We start from the raw sequence: 15977 nt of genomic DNA on the forward strand, positions 1-15977 counted from the left end.
CTTGTGGCAATAAGCAGTGCATACTGTGCTTTGCCCAACTCATTGCACCTGTTTGTGAGTCTCATTCTTGCTCTGATTATGATCAGAAGCAAAATTATCATTGATTTTAGTAGGAACAGGATGCTTTCTTAAACATGTGGATTTTAAGTTTGCTTATTTTACTGAAGACCGTTTGCATTAGTGGTGGAAAGGATTAATTTGGTTACCTGCCTTACCCCTTACCAGTGAGGATTTTCCCTACTGCAAGAATGATCATTGATTGATACAGGCTCCCATGGCTGCACAGAAGGTAGGAGCTCTGACAGGCTATGGCAGTGATACTCGGTTTTGTGTTGACCTGCTGTAAAAGACAGGTAGGGAGAAGGGTGAAATCCAGCGAAGTTGCTTGTAGGAGAAGCCGTTGTTCTCCCATTCCCACTGGGTGGAACTTAATATGGACTTAAACAGAGCAGCAAGAGCACGTCCATTTAACTGTAACTTGCAATTAGAGCTAGAGGGTTATCCTATGTAAACGCACCCCTGGCACTCTACAACAGTTGTAATACTGCGACCACTCAAGCTGACACTGCTCTGTTCCCCCAAATAGACTGTGGTTTCCAAAACCAATTAATGTCTCCTTTTTCACTTTGAGGACTTCTTTCTCTCAGTTCTGCATTTGCTCAGACTACATAATAGTTGATTGTTTGAGTGAAATTAAAGATTCAAGGTCCCCTGAGAATTATGTTTTACCCAGAGTAGTCTTTATTTTCCAAATATCTAGAGCTCCCAAAAGGAAAGAGATGCACGGGTTGCCCATCCCCAGACCTCCACTGGGCATATCCTGTGGCTTTAGCAATACAGGTATTTAATAACATATGTGTATAAACAAAGATGGGAGCTACACCAACATATTTCCTCTTGACAATGGTTATAACTCCAAGTGCCTTACAGGTCTCTGTGCCCAGTAGCAGAGCTGGGAGAGAGGGGCACTACCCATGGCAGAGGAGAATTGCTTGGGCAATACTTAAGTAGACTGGACATTTAGTTGTCTATGGGACTGGGAAGGGTGCATGTGATGGTGCTGAGGGCATTGCCCAATATCATTGCAAGGTGTTATCTATTGCCTCTAAAGGCTGTCGTGATCAGGGAAGGTCCCTGATGATTTGAAAAAGGTGAAGGTCATGCCCATTTTCTAAAAAGGCAAGAAGGACAATCCAGGGAACTATAGGCTGGTCAGTCTCACCCCTGTGCCCTGGAAGATGGTGGAGCAAATCCTCCTGGAAGCCATTAACAGACAGATGCAGGACAAAAATGTTTGGGAACAGCCAGCACAGATTTACCAAGAGAAAGTACTGCCTGACCAACAACTTGACTGTTTTCTACAATGAGATGACTGGCTCTGGGGATAAGGGGAAAGCTGTGCATGTCATTTACCTTGATTTCTGCAAGCCTTTTGACAAAGTCCCCCACAGCATCCTTGTAGCCAGGTTGGGGAGATATAGATTGAATGGGTGGACTACAAAGTGGATGAAAAACTGGCTGGACCATCAGGCTCAAAGGATAGTGGTCAATGGTTTGAAGTCTTAATGAGTGGCTGGTTGAGTGTCATGCTTTGGGGGTGAATACTGAGGCTGGTACTGTTTAACGTCTTCATTAACAACCTGGATGATGGGACAGGGTGCAGCTTCAGCAAGTTCATGGATGAGACCAAATAAGAGGGAGCAGCTGATACACACTGAGTTGTAGGGCTGCCATGCAAGGAGATGTCAGCAAGCTTGAAGAATGAGCTGTCAGGATCCCTGAAAGTTCAATAATGGAAAATGCAAAGTCCTGCACCCTGGATGGCCTAACCCCGTGCAAGACCATGGGCTGGGGACTACCTGGCTAGAAGTCAGCTGTGCTGGAAAAGATCTAGGGGTTCAAGTGGACAACAAGTTGAACACAACTCAGTTATGTGCCCTTGCAGCAGTGAAGACTAACTGTGTATGGGCCTGCATTGCCATCAGGTTGACGGGAACCTTTATTCCCCTCTACCTGATGTTCATGTGGTCACATCTTCAGAAGCATATCCAGTTTTGGGGCCCCCAATACAAGAGAGAGATGACTGACTGGTGAGCCCAATGGAGGACCACCAAGATGGTTAGGGAGTTGGAGCACATGACATATGAGGAGACTAGACTGGCTGGGGTTTGTTTAGCCCCAGGAAAAAACAAGGCTTAGGAGAGATCAGATGGGTCTTTTCCATTATGTAATGTGAGGACATAGAGAAGGCAAGGAAGAGGCAGGTTGCATCAAAAAAAATTTTGTTCATGTAGAAGGAAAAAAATCCACCATAAGAGTTGTTAAGCATTGGAACAGGCACCCAGAGGAGTTATGCAGTCCCTGTTTTTGGAGAACAGAAACGGTCCTGAGCAACCTTGTGCAAGTGGGAAGACAGAACCACTGTGAGCAGGGTGGAGGAGTGGATGACCTCCAGAAGTGTCTTCCAAGCTAAATTAATTTATGAAAATTCACAATTACTTCTTTGATTGAAAATACCTTGACTTTAATAGGTAGTTATCAAAGGCAGAGAACAATAGTCACAGTGTAGTATTCCATTGAATTTCTGAATGTTTATTAGTACTATTTCATTATATCAGGAGGGAAAATTTCCATATGCTGAGTTATTCTCGTTATGACAGGCAGCAGTGCAATTGGGTAATATTAAACATTCCCTTTACATGCTCAGGTATACTGTAGCAAAATATGCTCAAGCTACAAACAGATTTAAATAACTTGTTAAAAACTGGGCAGAGCAGGATCGTTTTGATCTCTTGTGCTTCTGTTATACTTCTTGACATTTTTTAGATAAATGTAAAATGTATTGACAGTAAAGATTTCAGGGTAATGTAGCTCTAGGACAATGAGTTGAATGAAAGTTTGTTGATGTAGGTGCATGAGACCTTCTTTTGCTCATTGTCACGGTGTTTTCCTCTTGTAGACCTTTGCTGGTGCCCATGAAGTAGTCCTGGCTTACCAGAACAGAAGATGAAGAATTTGGACTCATTTGTCCTTTGGTAGGTGGTCTCTTCATAATTGACGGTATTGAGTCCCCAGTCCAAAATCTCTTGAAGTGCATAAAAGCAACCACATTCATTTCAAATGTCTCTTATCAGGAGACAAGATCCAAAGGCTGGTCTCCACCACAGTCAGACAGATGACAACTTCTAACTTGCCACGGTTTGTCTGAACATGAGTGAGTTTCCCTGTGGGATTAATGAGTAACCTTTTTAATTTTTTAAGTTTTAGGCAATAACTGTAGTAATGGGATACCAGGACTGACTTGTTCAGAAAGGCGCATCTGATGATAAGGGACAAAATATGATCACTTTGCTCTGGCAGCTAAACTGAAGCACAAACCAGAAACTATGGGCAACTATACAGCAGCTGAGAAGAATCTGTTGTCTGCTCCAGATGATCTTTAGAGATCAAAAGAAATAGTGTGGAAAGACCACAGAGACATTTTAAGACGACTGCCCAAAAAGCCAAACTGTTGTTTAGAACTGTTGCCAAACCATTCCTCGGTGCTACTGCAAAGCTGCCTTGGCTTTCTATACAAATGCTAGGAAATTAAGTATTCTGTTTTCCAGAGACTTTGTCATTCAGCTACACTGCGTATGCCCTACACGTTACACTGCTTGAGGAAAAAAAACCCACCAAGCTATCATGAAGAAGAATATCATTTTACGTGAGGAAAAAAGCCACAAGGTTTGATTGGTGTAATCAGAATGTGAATGGTTTTGTTGCAAAAATGCGTGTTGTTGAATTGAATTGCTTCAACTTGCTTTTAGTTGGGAAGTCATGTAAAAACACTCCTGCTCTTAACACAACTCACCCTCTTAGCAACATTTCCAAAGCTAGGTTCGTGCAAATATTTGCACTTTCCTTCCCACCTGCCCATGGAGATAAGATGCGTGCATGAAACAAAAGACTTGCATGTGGCCAGGCAGCTAGTTAGACCAGACGCTCGCCCACTTCAGAGATACGAGCATATCTGGTATCTAGACAGATGTGAAGCACATCAAAAACAAACACATGGCTGGCACTGATGATCAGGTTTTAAGCAGAGATTTAAACATCTCTGTGAAGTCGTTTTTAAAAAGTGAAGCAGCAATCATCCAAGTATATAGGCTAAAACCTGCTTCTCTGGCTTCCTTAAAAAAAAAAAAAAGCCAAACATTTATTTTACAAATAAAGCAAGCTATTTCTATCCTGCTATTAAAAAAGCTATTTGTTCTTGCACTATAATGTTTTTAGAAAGTTTAATTCTTCTCAGCAGCATGGCAAAGGTAGAAAAGGAGGGAGAGAGCATTTAGAAGCAAATACATGCCCGTGCTTCTCAGAGGAGGGCTGCTGATCCACTTCAACTGCCTGAAGGGATATTCAGAGACTGGAAGGTGCCTGTGGAAGGAGCAGTAACAGGAGGAAAACTAATATCCTAGTGAAGTATCTGCTTAACAGGTTGTGTTCCTTCTAGGGCTCTCCCAAACTTTCCATTTCAGACCCAAAAGACTACTTTTATGCTAAGCTAGTTTTATATGTATTTATCTACCAACAGATAAAAGAACATTTGCACTGAGAACTTCAGAGACTCAGGTCTTGTAGCCATTGTCAGGCCAGTTAATCCTGAGAGCCCCAAAAAGAGAGAACCAAAGAGTTCAGCACTGATAAACACTGTAAAGCATTAAAAGCTACAAAAATACATATGTGTCCATTCCTATATTCAATCTAAATATTTTAAGTCAGGCAGGAAAGTAACATGCAACACCGTTTGTGTTAAAACCTGATATTTTAGCTCCCAAAGGAAAAAGCAATTTTTTTTCTTTTGAAAATAAACTATAAATGAGAGAAAATCCATCTAACTGCGCAAATCATAAAAATAAGGCTTACAGTCCAATGAAGTAATTTCTTAGCATTCTCAGCTCTCCATCCCACTGCAAATACATTTTTAAAAATTACTTTCCATACACAGCATGTTTGCAAAGAGTAAATTTGTGTGTCTGTCTTGGGGAAGTGCCTCTAAGAATTAGAGGTTATTCATGGCATTTAAAATCTGAATGTTCATCCAGGATTAGTGCTAACAGTTAGGTCTCACAGTTAGGTCAGTAGGTGGATGCACCTTCATAGTGGAATTTGCCTTCAGAGCAGATCCTGGGGCTGGAGACTTGACCATCACCGCAGGGTAGATACTGACTGCATAAACGTAACAAATGCCTCTTGAACTTGACTCCAACAAACACATAGAGCACAGGGTTGAGGCAGCAGTGGGAGAAGGCAATTTTACGACTGATGTAAAAGGCAAGATTGGAGTCTCTTTCATACTGACAGGTAGGTGGTGGAAAAGTAAGCAGAAAGCTGAGGATGTTGTAAGGTGCCCAGCTCAGGAAAAAAGCCACCACAATAATAAAGATGAGCCTCACAGTTCTGTGCTTTCTGCGAGATCTTGCTCTGAGCAGGATAACCAGTATCTTGAAGTAACAGAATACAATAACCCCAAAAGAAAACAGGAAGAGTATGTTTCTCTGATAAATGTCCACCTTTTTCCATTTCCAATCACCATAATCACAGATCTTGTCCCCTTCCAAGTTTTCTTGCACTGTGGTGTGAATCACCTCAGGAACCACAATTAATATGCTACCAGTCCAAACAACCAAGCTCACCAGAAAACCACAGCACTGCGTCTGAGATCCCAGAGGCGAGAGGGGGTTCACTACGGACAAGTACCGCAGGATAGTCATTAGAGTCAGAAAGAACACACCGCTGTAGTAGCCAACGGAGAAAACAGCATTCAACGCTTTGCAAAGGAACTCACCAAAAATCCACCCAAAGGTCTGGTCCACCGCCCAGAAAGGCAGCATGCAGGAGAATACTAAATCAGAGACACAGAGATTCATGATGAAGACGTTCGTTAGAGATGTAAGGTTTTCATATTTGAATAGGATCCATAACACTAGAGTGTTTCCTAGCAGGCTGAGCAAAAATACCAGAGTGTAGAGGACAGTAGTGAGATGGGTGTAAAATACAAAATAGTCGCCCGTTTCGCAGACATTGCTTTCATTAATATATTCATATGAGTAGTTCTCATCCAAATTGAGTGCATAATGTTCATCATCCATTTGTTTGTGCAAACCTTGCACTGTTCTCCAGCTAGCTGCTTTGAAGAACTGTAACAATCAAAACAAAATTTTGGTGAAAATCAACCCAATAACTAAATTCCTGCTGCGGAGGCTTCTGTTTTAAGAGACAAAAAGAAGCAGTGAAACTACCTTATTTGTCCCGGTTTTGGGAGAGAAAGGAGTCATTTCCTCTTATGACTAGAACATGAACAGGTAGATACTAAAGATTTAACCTCAAAGCAATGTCAAGATCTTAAATACTTAAGAAGTCAGAAACTAAGACATTTCTAAACCAATATGGTCAGTAAAAATGTCTAATTATTAAACTTCCACTGTGTGAAGGCTGAAGGTACATTGTTTTTTAAATAGGTATCCCAGGTGGCAAGACTTTCGAATCTGCTACTGTTTTTTCGGTTTTCTGAAATGGTATCAAATTCATAAACACTTCGCCATATATATGATTCTTTGTCACTGAGGTTCAACACTGCATAAAGTTAAAAAGCTGAACAGTACCAGTACCAAGAAGTGTAGGCACTAAGAACAGGAAAAGCTATGTTTCTAACAGATTTTAATTTTGATGTTGGTTGATATCTAAAAATCTCCAAGCTGTGGTGGAAGCATCCCCTTGCATCTCTGTGGCCTGCTGATTCTCACGGGTGTGACAGAAACAGAGCTCACATCACACCCCTTTTCTGGGGGCTGCTGCCCCCTGCCTGTCTGTCTGACTGTCTGCAGGTAGGAATTTAATCCCAACTGGATGGTTGGTTGAAATCGGCCAACAGTGTCAAAAGTTGATGGGACTTGGAAGACTGCATACAACCAGGTGAACATACAAGGGTAGCAAGGTCACAGTAGCCTCATTTCTTTATGAAATTAAGCTAAAACATAGATATAGAAAAATCAGTAATGGCTCCAACCAACAGGTCAGTCCAATTAACATTATCCCAGATGAAGGTTTACCTGCAGCACCATCCTGATTTGACTGAAGCCAGCGAGAAACCCACCACTGATTTCCTTGGAAGTACAGTTGCAAGAAAGAAACTCCATGACTCAGGCCAAAATTGTGCTGGTGACATTTTCCTTTTTGGATTAGTGAAGGCAGAATCTGCCTGCTACAGCCAGGAAAAGGCACGCTGCCTTTGGAGGGCAGGAGGGTTATGTCTACACCAGGAAAGCATGCCAGGGAGCACTGCTGGCTGCCAGCTTTTAATGCCATCCATGGGGTAAGTGGTTCAGGTCAGCCAGAGCGTGGCACAGGCAGCACAGGCCAGGGACCATCTATCCACTGGGATGTAGCCACCCAGTTTTGGAGGCGAGGGATGTGTGGGATTCAGTACTGTGACAGCAAGTGTCCCTGGCAGGTTTATCACCAGAGGCACAGTCCTAACTGGAAATTGTGCCTGTGGACCTCCGTTTTCCTGTGTCCATCTTTCCTGAGAGCACTGATGCTGAGTATGCAGGCACTTGAGTCAGGCAGGCACATAGATGAGATTGGAAACCCTGCCAGGAACTCCTCCTATTTCCATCTCCAAATCTCCACGTGCCTTGGTATCTTACCCATCGGACTCAAAAGGCTCTGTCTTGCATTCTGGGAGGAGCCAGAGGAATGGTTGCATGGGGCCAGGTGTCCTCCCTCTGTTTTTGTGCTCAGCATGTCCAGAGAAAGTACAAAAATGCTTCTGTGAAGTAGCTTGTTCTTGGCTGCTTTTTAGTGCTGCAAGGTTATCTCTTGGCTAATGCCCCAGTTCACAAAACAAGTTCATTTGTCTGTCTTGGATTTCCCACTTGGTGTCGCTGCCAAAGTCATAAATCCAGACAGCGGTCATCTGAGCAGTCAGAAAAAGACACTCTGTCCACAGTCAGATGAACTTGAGGGCCACCGATGTGCCTGCGCAAAGCTACAGGTGAGGCGTAGTCCCTGCTGCCAAGAGCTCACCCCCTTGGCATCCAGGGAGCCTGGGGGAGGCCAAGGTGCACCACAGCATCCACCACCATACTCAGGTCCTCAGTTTCCAAGCACCCACCAACTCCCAGGCACCTTGCCCTCCTCAGGTTGCATCATCTCCTCAGCTTACTCTTGGAGAGGTGGTAATGCCTCCGCTTACCTCAGCTGTTGCTCTTCATCAGCCACTGCACCTTTCCCAGGATGGTGTCCTTCACTTTCCTCCTCACCTCCTGTCCACTAAGGAATCTGAAATCATGCAGCTCGTCCTCTCCTGTTTGCTGTGGGTTCAGGCACTGGAGGTGTTGCACCGCTGTTGTTCACACCGACTGCAGGCTGCCTGGTGCGCAGGACCTCCCCGCTGTGCTCCACTGCAGGTGAGCCCCTTATAGAGGATCTCACTGCTGACCTGCCCTCAGAGGTGGCTCATCATTCTGAGGGTAAATGTAGCTTTGCACTGCATGCTCGATTATGATCGATCTATACGATGCAGCCTGCCGTGCCTTGTCACCTGGTGCAGGCTCCATGTAATTACAGATGGAGGCTCCAGCCTACAAAGCAGCAGACCTCCTGGATGGCTGATCGGGACTAAGTATGTGCTTTGATATTATGTTTGTACCAACTGAGAAGCCCTCCATCAGGTCAGTGATGATAAGAAGCACCTTTCAGGAACCTAAGGCACTTGGATCTTTTTCTTCTTGCTTCAGATTCAGTAAAAAACTCCTGGGATCAAAACCTGTATTTTTGCTCTATTGTATTTTATCTTCCCCTTTCTATTGTATAAATAAGAAATGCTGTGCATGGATTTTCAGTTAAGACATATGCAAAGGAGATAAAAAATTGATGTGATTGAATCAACAGGCTAAGAACATGTTAGCGTCACACATGAAATACGAATCATGCAACTGTTTTCAATATATATATAATTGTACAAGTGAGAGCAGAAGTTGGCTGAAAGATGGAAATTACCTTAATTTCTGTTGTCAGGACAAATAAGAACAGAGGAAGAACACATCCTACAGTTTAAAGTCATCCCTGCCCTTGTGAAAAGCACTCAGCAAGGCATTCAACATTCATTTCACTCTTGGCCAGAAACAACTGATTTTCCAGAAGCTGTCATTTTCTAGCAGTGCTGGTTTTTACCTTGGAGCGTCATGGAAAAAAAGGATTTTAATACAGAAATGGGGAAGTGCTAAAAAAAAAGCTGTCTGGCTTTGCAGGCTGGTTTGCACTTTAGATACCCAGGCGGCAATAGTTGAGTCAGAAAATAAATTTCTGTTCTCCTAAACTGGAATTTATCTGGTAGCTACTTCCTTAATGGATCTCTTGTTCCATTTGGGATAGGAAGAAAAATCCTAAATATGACATTTTTGGCAGGAAGCGGTTTTAATTTTTCAAACAGGCTTATGGAGCAGCCCTTTTTATTTAAAGGAAGTTAAGACATGTTAAATAATGTTTCTTCTGCCCTAATTATGACTGGTAGCAGTCTCGAAGCACACCCTTGGAGTCATATGTAGGTTATGGACAGCAAAGTCCTGGAAGTCATGATCAGGATGTAGACTTGACCCAAAGCACAAACATACTCTGGCCAGTGCGGTCTGTGCTAGTGGGTGAAACAACTTTTTGTCTGCCTTAGAGGAGTTTTGCACATGGTAACAAACTCTTTCAGGACGTGGGTAAAGTGAAAAGTCAGTAGGACATCCCTTGTCCAATTCAGTTTTGCAGAGCCTCAAGAAGCCCAGGTCCTCAAGAAAACTCTTACCCTATTTTTAAAGCAAAACCTGCTCTTGAGTCAGGGTCATTTTCTGAGACCAGTGCTTCCACCCGTGCCCCACGGCTTTCACAAGGCAGCTACAACACATGTGGTCAGCCCAGCTCCTTGGTGGTATCCTGTCCCTGCCCCAGGCTCTGCCCTTCAGTCCTGGCCATCAGCCTTGTGATAACCCCAGTCTAGGGAAGCAGAAACGTGCCAAATTAAGAGCCTGGATCCCATTACTGAAACATACATATGAGTTCAAATTTACATACTAAGTACCACTATAGCCAAGGCAGAATCAGTTTATGATATCTACGTAGACACACAGAATTAATGCTTGTGAGACTTGCCATGCAAAAAATGATATTTTTTTAGAAGTGCTGCCACAGCACTGAGGAAGCAGCAGTCCTCCTCCTCATCCAAAGTTGCCGTGGGGGTAAAATTAGCAACCAAGTCTTTTTTTACAATGAGGAAGAGGATATGATGTTCTCTTCTCTCCCTCTCCAGCTTCTCCTTTCCCCAGAGCTGCAAACACACCCCCTGGGCCCTTTATCACAGTTTTGCTGTAGCTTCCTCTGTTGCAGAAGTTTCCTGGGGGAAAAAAAAATGACTTTTACACTCTTCTTTTAAACCAGCTGCTACCTTTACTTCCATCCCAAACCACACCTCTGGACAGAAGGGACAGCAGGGGATGAAAATGTCACTGAGGGTTACCTGCTATCAACAGGACATGCTGGTGTTTGGCAGGTCCCTCTTGGGGGCACTGCAGCAGCCCCTCTCCTGCCACCCTACTGGGGCACTGGGATGAGGGCATATGGTCTGCAGGACCATGGTGCATGATGATGAAACCATGACCCCATGCCTATTTGATTTGTAGGTTTTATTGGCACTAAGGCTGATCAGAAAGGATGTGGTGCTGGCAGCTGGGCAGCAGCTGTCCAACAGACTGCTTAGACAGGAGCGACCTTGGCCAAAGAGGCTTGCATGGAAGCGGAGGTGGTTGGCATCCAGCCTGTGGTTGCCCACAACAGGCTTCGAGCCAGCGTGGTTGCCACTCTGGGTATTCCCCATGCTCCCCAAGGGCAAGGGGAAGGAGCAATCCAGCCCCTTAATTTGACTGGATGGTGCAAAGGAGGGCATCGCTCCCTGCTTGCAGCCGGGCAGAGTTCAGCCATGGTTTTCCTGGTAGTTCATGCAAGGACGGGATGAGCAAATGAGCGTCCCGGGGATGAGAAGAAATAGCCCTTCTGGTAATAACTGGCTGGAAGGAAACAGCAAACTGGAGCTTTCTGGGGTTTTCTGAGTGGGGAAATTGTCAGTTTGTTTCTACAATGTAGACAAGTGAGACTTTAAGTGTATTTTTTGCAAAGATATTGCATCGATCTCTGTGTCTGACATGTAATTCTAATTTGTCTTAATAGCAATGCTCCTACCAGGCACCAAACACTAGCGCGTTTCTTGCAGGCCAGACAGCAGTGATATGACGTATCACTTTGCCATCTGCTCCATAGAGAATATAGATGCTTCATTATTCAGCCATGAACAGAGTATCACTTTGGTTCTTAGTAGCTGGATTTTTTGGCAGTTGAAACCAAGCAAATCTACTTCATATTTTTATTGCTAAAGCGGAACATATCTGCAGGTTTCTGCTGCCAACAAAATTCTGCCACACACACACATGCCTTGCCTCTCTGTGTGTAGATGTACACGTATCCTCCCAATGATACACTGCAAGATGGGGCTCTCCTTAAGAGAATTCACCAGAGACTACACTATATATTTAATTAGCAATCTTAAAGCTGTGTAAGAAGTCTGTTAAGTAAAATGTGTGTAAAGAAGCCGACTCCGTTCTCTCACAAATTCTTACAGTCACAAAATAAAGATAACTATCAAGGCAAAGGAGCACATTGCTCTTTTGGGAGAAATAATTGCATGTCTTCCCTCTAAAGCTTAGCAAAACTCATGCCTCCACATAAAGTTCATGAACTAATTTTTATGACTCAGGGACAACTTGAAGAATAGGGTTGTATTTTTCTATAGAATTCCATTGCTACTGGTATATTTAACTATACACACCCAATTTATATTTTTTTTTTCAAGAGGATTATACGCCATATGTCTAAAGAACTGGTGTACCACATCTTAGGTGGACTTTCCAGTGTTGCTTGTGGACCCGTTGCTGTAGGAATGATGCTGAAACAGAGGGAAATTACACTGTCAGCGACTGGTGTGACCAGAAGGTACAAGAGGGTGCTGGCCCCTCCCGAGGCAGGGCTCAGTGCAATGCAGCTGGCTGCAGCCCTGGGATGTGGCTTGGGGAGGGCAGGTGGGGGGCAGCTTCAGAATCTGTGGGTGCAGGCAGGAGGTGTGTTTTCTGGAGAGAGGGCTGAGCAATGTCACCACAAGGAGTCTGGCTTTGTCACAGAGGCTGTCCAGCCCATCTCTGTTTTCAATGACTGTGAAATGGGCTCACTCATATCAGGCTGTTTCCACTCATGAAGTTGTGAAGAACTGAAGGACTTAATGCCTCAAACATTCATCAGACTGTTTGCTGCACTGATCTTCTAAGGAGGACCACTAAGCATTGGCTCTATTGTATAAGTTTGATACTTTGTATAAACGATGCAGGCCTTGCTAGGGACTATGCCCTTGGAGAAGAGCTAAAAGATTGGTGAGAGGGGAACATCCACCCCAGAAGGAGCCAAAGACTGGATGGTTGCCTGAGAAGCATGAAGTCAGCAAAAACCATCAGTAACTAGGGGAAAGGTAAAGGTAGCAGGGGGAGATTGTGTCCACTGACTCTACTGGACTACTGGACAAAAGGGTTAATGCACCCCATTCCCCCTCAATGCATGCGCAGAACCCATGCTCCACCTTTCCTCGTCTCTCATGCTAAGGAGTTCATGGAAAACCTGCCTCTCCTCATCTAGTATGCAAATCAGCTGATAAGATGAACTTAAAATGTGACAGAAAATGTTGCTAGGTGTGCACCCACCACCCAAGATTACTGGACCTGAGACAATGCTGGAACCTGGGGTGGTGATCCAGATTCTTTGACTCTCTTTCTCTTCCTTTAATTTTTTCCCTTCCTTTCCTTTCCTTTCCTTTCCTTTCCTTTCCTTTCCTTTCCTTTCCTTTCCTTTCCTTTCCTTTCCTTTCCTTTCCTTTCCTTTCCTTTCCTTTCCTTTCCTTTCCTTTCCTTTCCTTTCCTTTCCTTTCCTTTCCTTTCCTTTCCTTTCCTTTCCTTTCCTTTCCTTTCCTTTCCTTTCCTTTCCTTTCCTTTCCTTTCCTTTCCTTTCCTTTCCTTTCCTTTCCTTTCCTTTCCTTTCCTTTCCTTCCTTTCCTTTCCTTTCCTTCCCTTCCCTTTCCTTTCCTTTCCTTTCCTTCCCTTCCCTTCCCTTCCCTTCCCTTCCCTTCCCTTCCCTTCCCTTCCCTTCCCTTCCCTTCCCTTCCCTTCCCTTCCCTTCCCTTCCCTTCCCTTCCCTTCCCTTCCCTTCCCTTCCCTTCCCTTCCCTTCCCTTCCCTTCCCTTCCCTTCCCTTCCCTTCCCTTCCCTTCCCTTCCCTTCCCTTCCCTTCCCTTCCCTTCCCTTCCCTTCCCTTCCCTTCCCTTCCCTTCCCTTCCCTTCCCTTCCCTTCCCTTCCCTTCCCTTCCCTTCCCTTCCCTTCCCTTCCCTTCCCTTCCCTTCCCTTCCCTTCCCTTCCCTTCCCTTCCCTTCCCTTCCCTTCCCTTCCCTTCCCTTTTTATAGATTTATCAGTAAGAGGTCACATTGTTTATTATCCTTTTCCAAGTTTAAGTTGTTTCTACTGCAAGTAAAATATTTTAACTGGTTGTTTGGTGTTGTTTCACCTTAATTTAATCTGAGGGGATCACAAAATCTTTACAACTCCCTGGGCTCCCAGTCTGGGTCATAACAGAAGTCATTCTGATGATGAAGTCTAGGAGACTTGCAAGGCTTTAGCCAAAGAGAGAATGAAGAGAAAGAGAGAAAAACTTACCCAGTGTGCCATGTTTGCTCAAAATGAAAGGCTGGGCATACCGTAAGGAAGCCAGTCAGAGAGGGACCTGGGGGTGTTGATTGACAGCCAGATGAACAGGAGCCAGCAGTGTGCCCAGGTGGCCAAGAAGGCCAATGGCATCCTGGCTTGTGTCAGCCATAGCGTGGCCAGCAGGGACAGGGAAGGGATCTTACCCCTGTGCTCAGCACTGGTGAGGCTGCACCTCGATTCCTGTATTCAGGTTTGGGCCCCTCAGTACAAAAAGGACATTGAATTACTCGAGCGTGTCCAGAGAAGGGCAACGAAGCTGGTGAAGGGTCTGGAGCACATGTCGTACGAGGAGCGGCTGAGGGAACTGGAGTTGTTTAGTCTGGAGAAGAGGAGGCTGAGGGGAGACCTCATCGCCCTCTACAACTACCTGAAAGGAGGTTGCAGAGAGCCGGGGATGAGTCTCTTTAACCAAGTAATAAGCGATAGGACAAGAGGGAATGGCCTCAAGTTGTGCCAGGGAAAGTTTAGACTGGATATTAGGAAGTATTTCTTTACAGAACGGGTTGTTAGGTGTTGGAATGGGCTGCCCAGGGAGGTGGTGGAGTCCCCATCCCTGGAGGTGTTTAAGAGTAGAGTCGACATAGCACTCAGAGATATGGTGTAGTTGGGAACTGTCAATGTTAGGTTAATGGTTGGACTAGATGATCTTCAAGGTCTTTTCCAACCTTGATGATTCTGTGATTCTGTGAAGCAAACAACATAACTGTGCAGATCACTGCTGTCTTCTCAGCATTTTGTAACCAGTTTTGTTTTGCTTTCCCTTCATCACATCCCTTAAGCTTTGCAGCACAGCACAGAGCCTGAGTTTGCCTTATTCACCCTGCTGGTACCCTCTGGCCTTGGCTACCACCTACCCAAGCCCGGGTGGCTCCTTGACACCCAGACCCAGGCGGGTGGCTGCGGCGTGGCTGTGCTGCTCCCAGGGGACAGCCCCGGCCAGGCTGGGAGCCTGTGCTGCACGCTTCCCCCAGTGCGGCACCTGGCCAAGGGAGCAATGGGAAGCCTTTCCATGCACAAGGGGAAGCAAGACTGAAGAACAAAAAGGTCTGCAGCCCGGTCAATGAATGAAGCATCTCTGTATCCTGCTCTCCACTGACTGTACGATGGCCCCCTTTCTGCCAGCCTGAATTGCTAGCTGCTCTCTTGAATGGACACACTGCAGCTCTTGTGAAGACTAAGACCTGATGTACGAGGAGCAGCCTTCTATGCACAGAGGGAGAAAGTGGCTCACCATCAGGCAAGTCACAGCATGGAGTTTGCTTATCACCAGGTTAACTTTGTTGGCTGCTGTGTTGTCCCTGCTTTTTCTCAGGGCAGCTGCTCCTCTGCAGTCTGATGGAGGTTTGGACGAGGCAACCCGTGGCACAGAACTCTTGAGGCTGCAGACCTGAAACGCTACTGCTGCCACGGAGGTATGGGGGGTCTGAGCGTGCCTTGCTGTTTCTCTGCTGCACAGTCTGCTGCCACGCCTTACTGAGTTACTGGGCCCCCAAAATCACCACTCCATAGTGCAGCTGGTGAGGAGGGTGATGCTAGAAAATCAGATGAAACTAAAAAAGAAGTAAAAAGAGAAACCACTCTGCCCACCACTGACCGCTCATTTCCTTTGAGTCTTGCAGATTGTATGCAGCAGAAAATTGTCATTGCTCCCAGTGGCTGTCTCTTTCTGGAAAGCACCGAAGGCTGGAGGTGTTCTCCGGGTTAATTTGGAGTCAGAGAAAAGGGAGAAATGCTGGGTGGTCAGGTGCTTTTAAAACAACCTGATCGAAAGGGAGAATGGGAGATGAATGGCCTGAGGCTTAGTTGGGTTGATAATCTCAAGGCATCTCAAACGGTGATGGGGAAGAGCCCAAGGCTCAATCAGACCTTGGAAAAACAAAACTTGGGAAAGCAAAGCTTTTCATAGTCAAAATAAAGTTTTCTACAGAAGAAAGACAAAGCTGGAGAAATTTCCTTGTGCAAGGACATTACCAGAGCACAGATGCTCTTTCCCAACCCTCTATTGGATATGCTGATGAGCTAAAGCAAAATAAATCACATTTAATGAAAAAAACCCCACTCATAGTTACATTCTGAGCACTGTTTATGTTAACAAT

At 45.0% G+C, this 15977-nt stretch overlaps 1 protein-coding gene across 1 annotated transcript; it reads right to left on the reverse strand.

Annotated features, from left to right (window-relative positions):
- Positions 1-5120: 5120 nt before the first annotated feature.
- On the reverse strand, positions 5121-6134 carry XCR1 (X-C motif chemokine receptor 1). Its single transcript, XM_074891639.1, has one exon. It carries the CDS (start codon positions 6132-6134, stop codon positions 5121-5123), a length of 1014 nt encoding a protein of 337 aa, XP_074747740.1.
- Between the last annotated feature and the right edge of the window lie 9843 nt (positions 6135-15977).

This window comes from Strix uralensis, chromosome 1, assembly GCF_047716275.1.
Source record: "Strix uralensis isolate ZFMK-TIS-50842 chromosome 1, bStrUra1, whole genome shotgun sequence".
Lineage (NCBI taxonomy): Eukaryota > Metazoa > Chordata > Aves > Strigiformes > Strigidae > Strix > Strix uralensis.

Coding starts and splice junctions, on each gene's coding strand:
- XCR1 (XM_074891639.1), bottom strand. CDS start 6,134: ATGGATGATGAACATTATGCACTCAATTTGGATGAGAACTACTCATAT.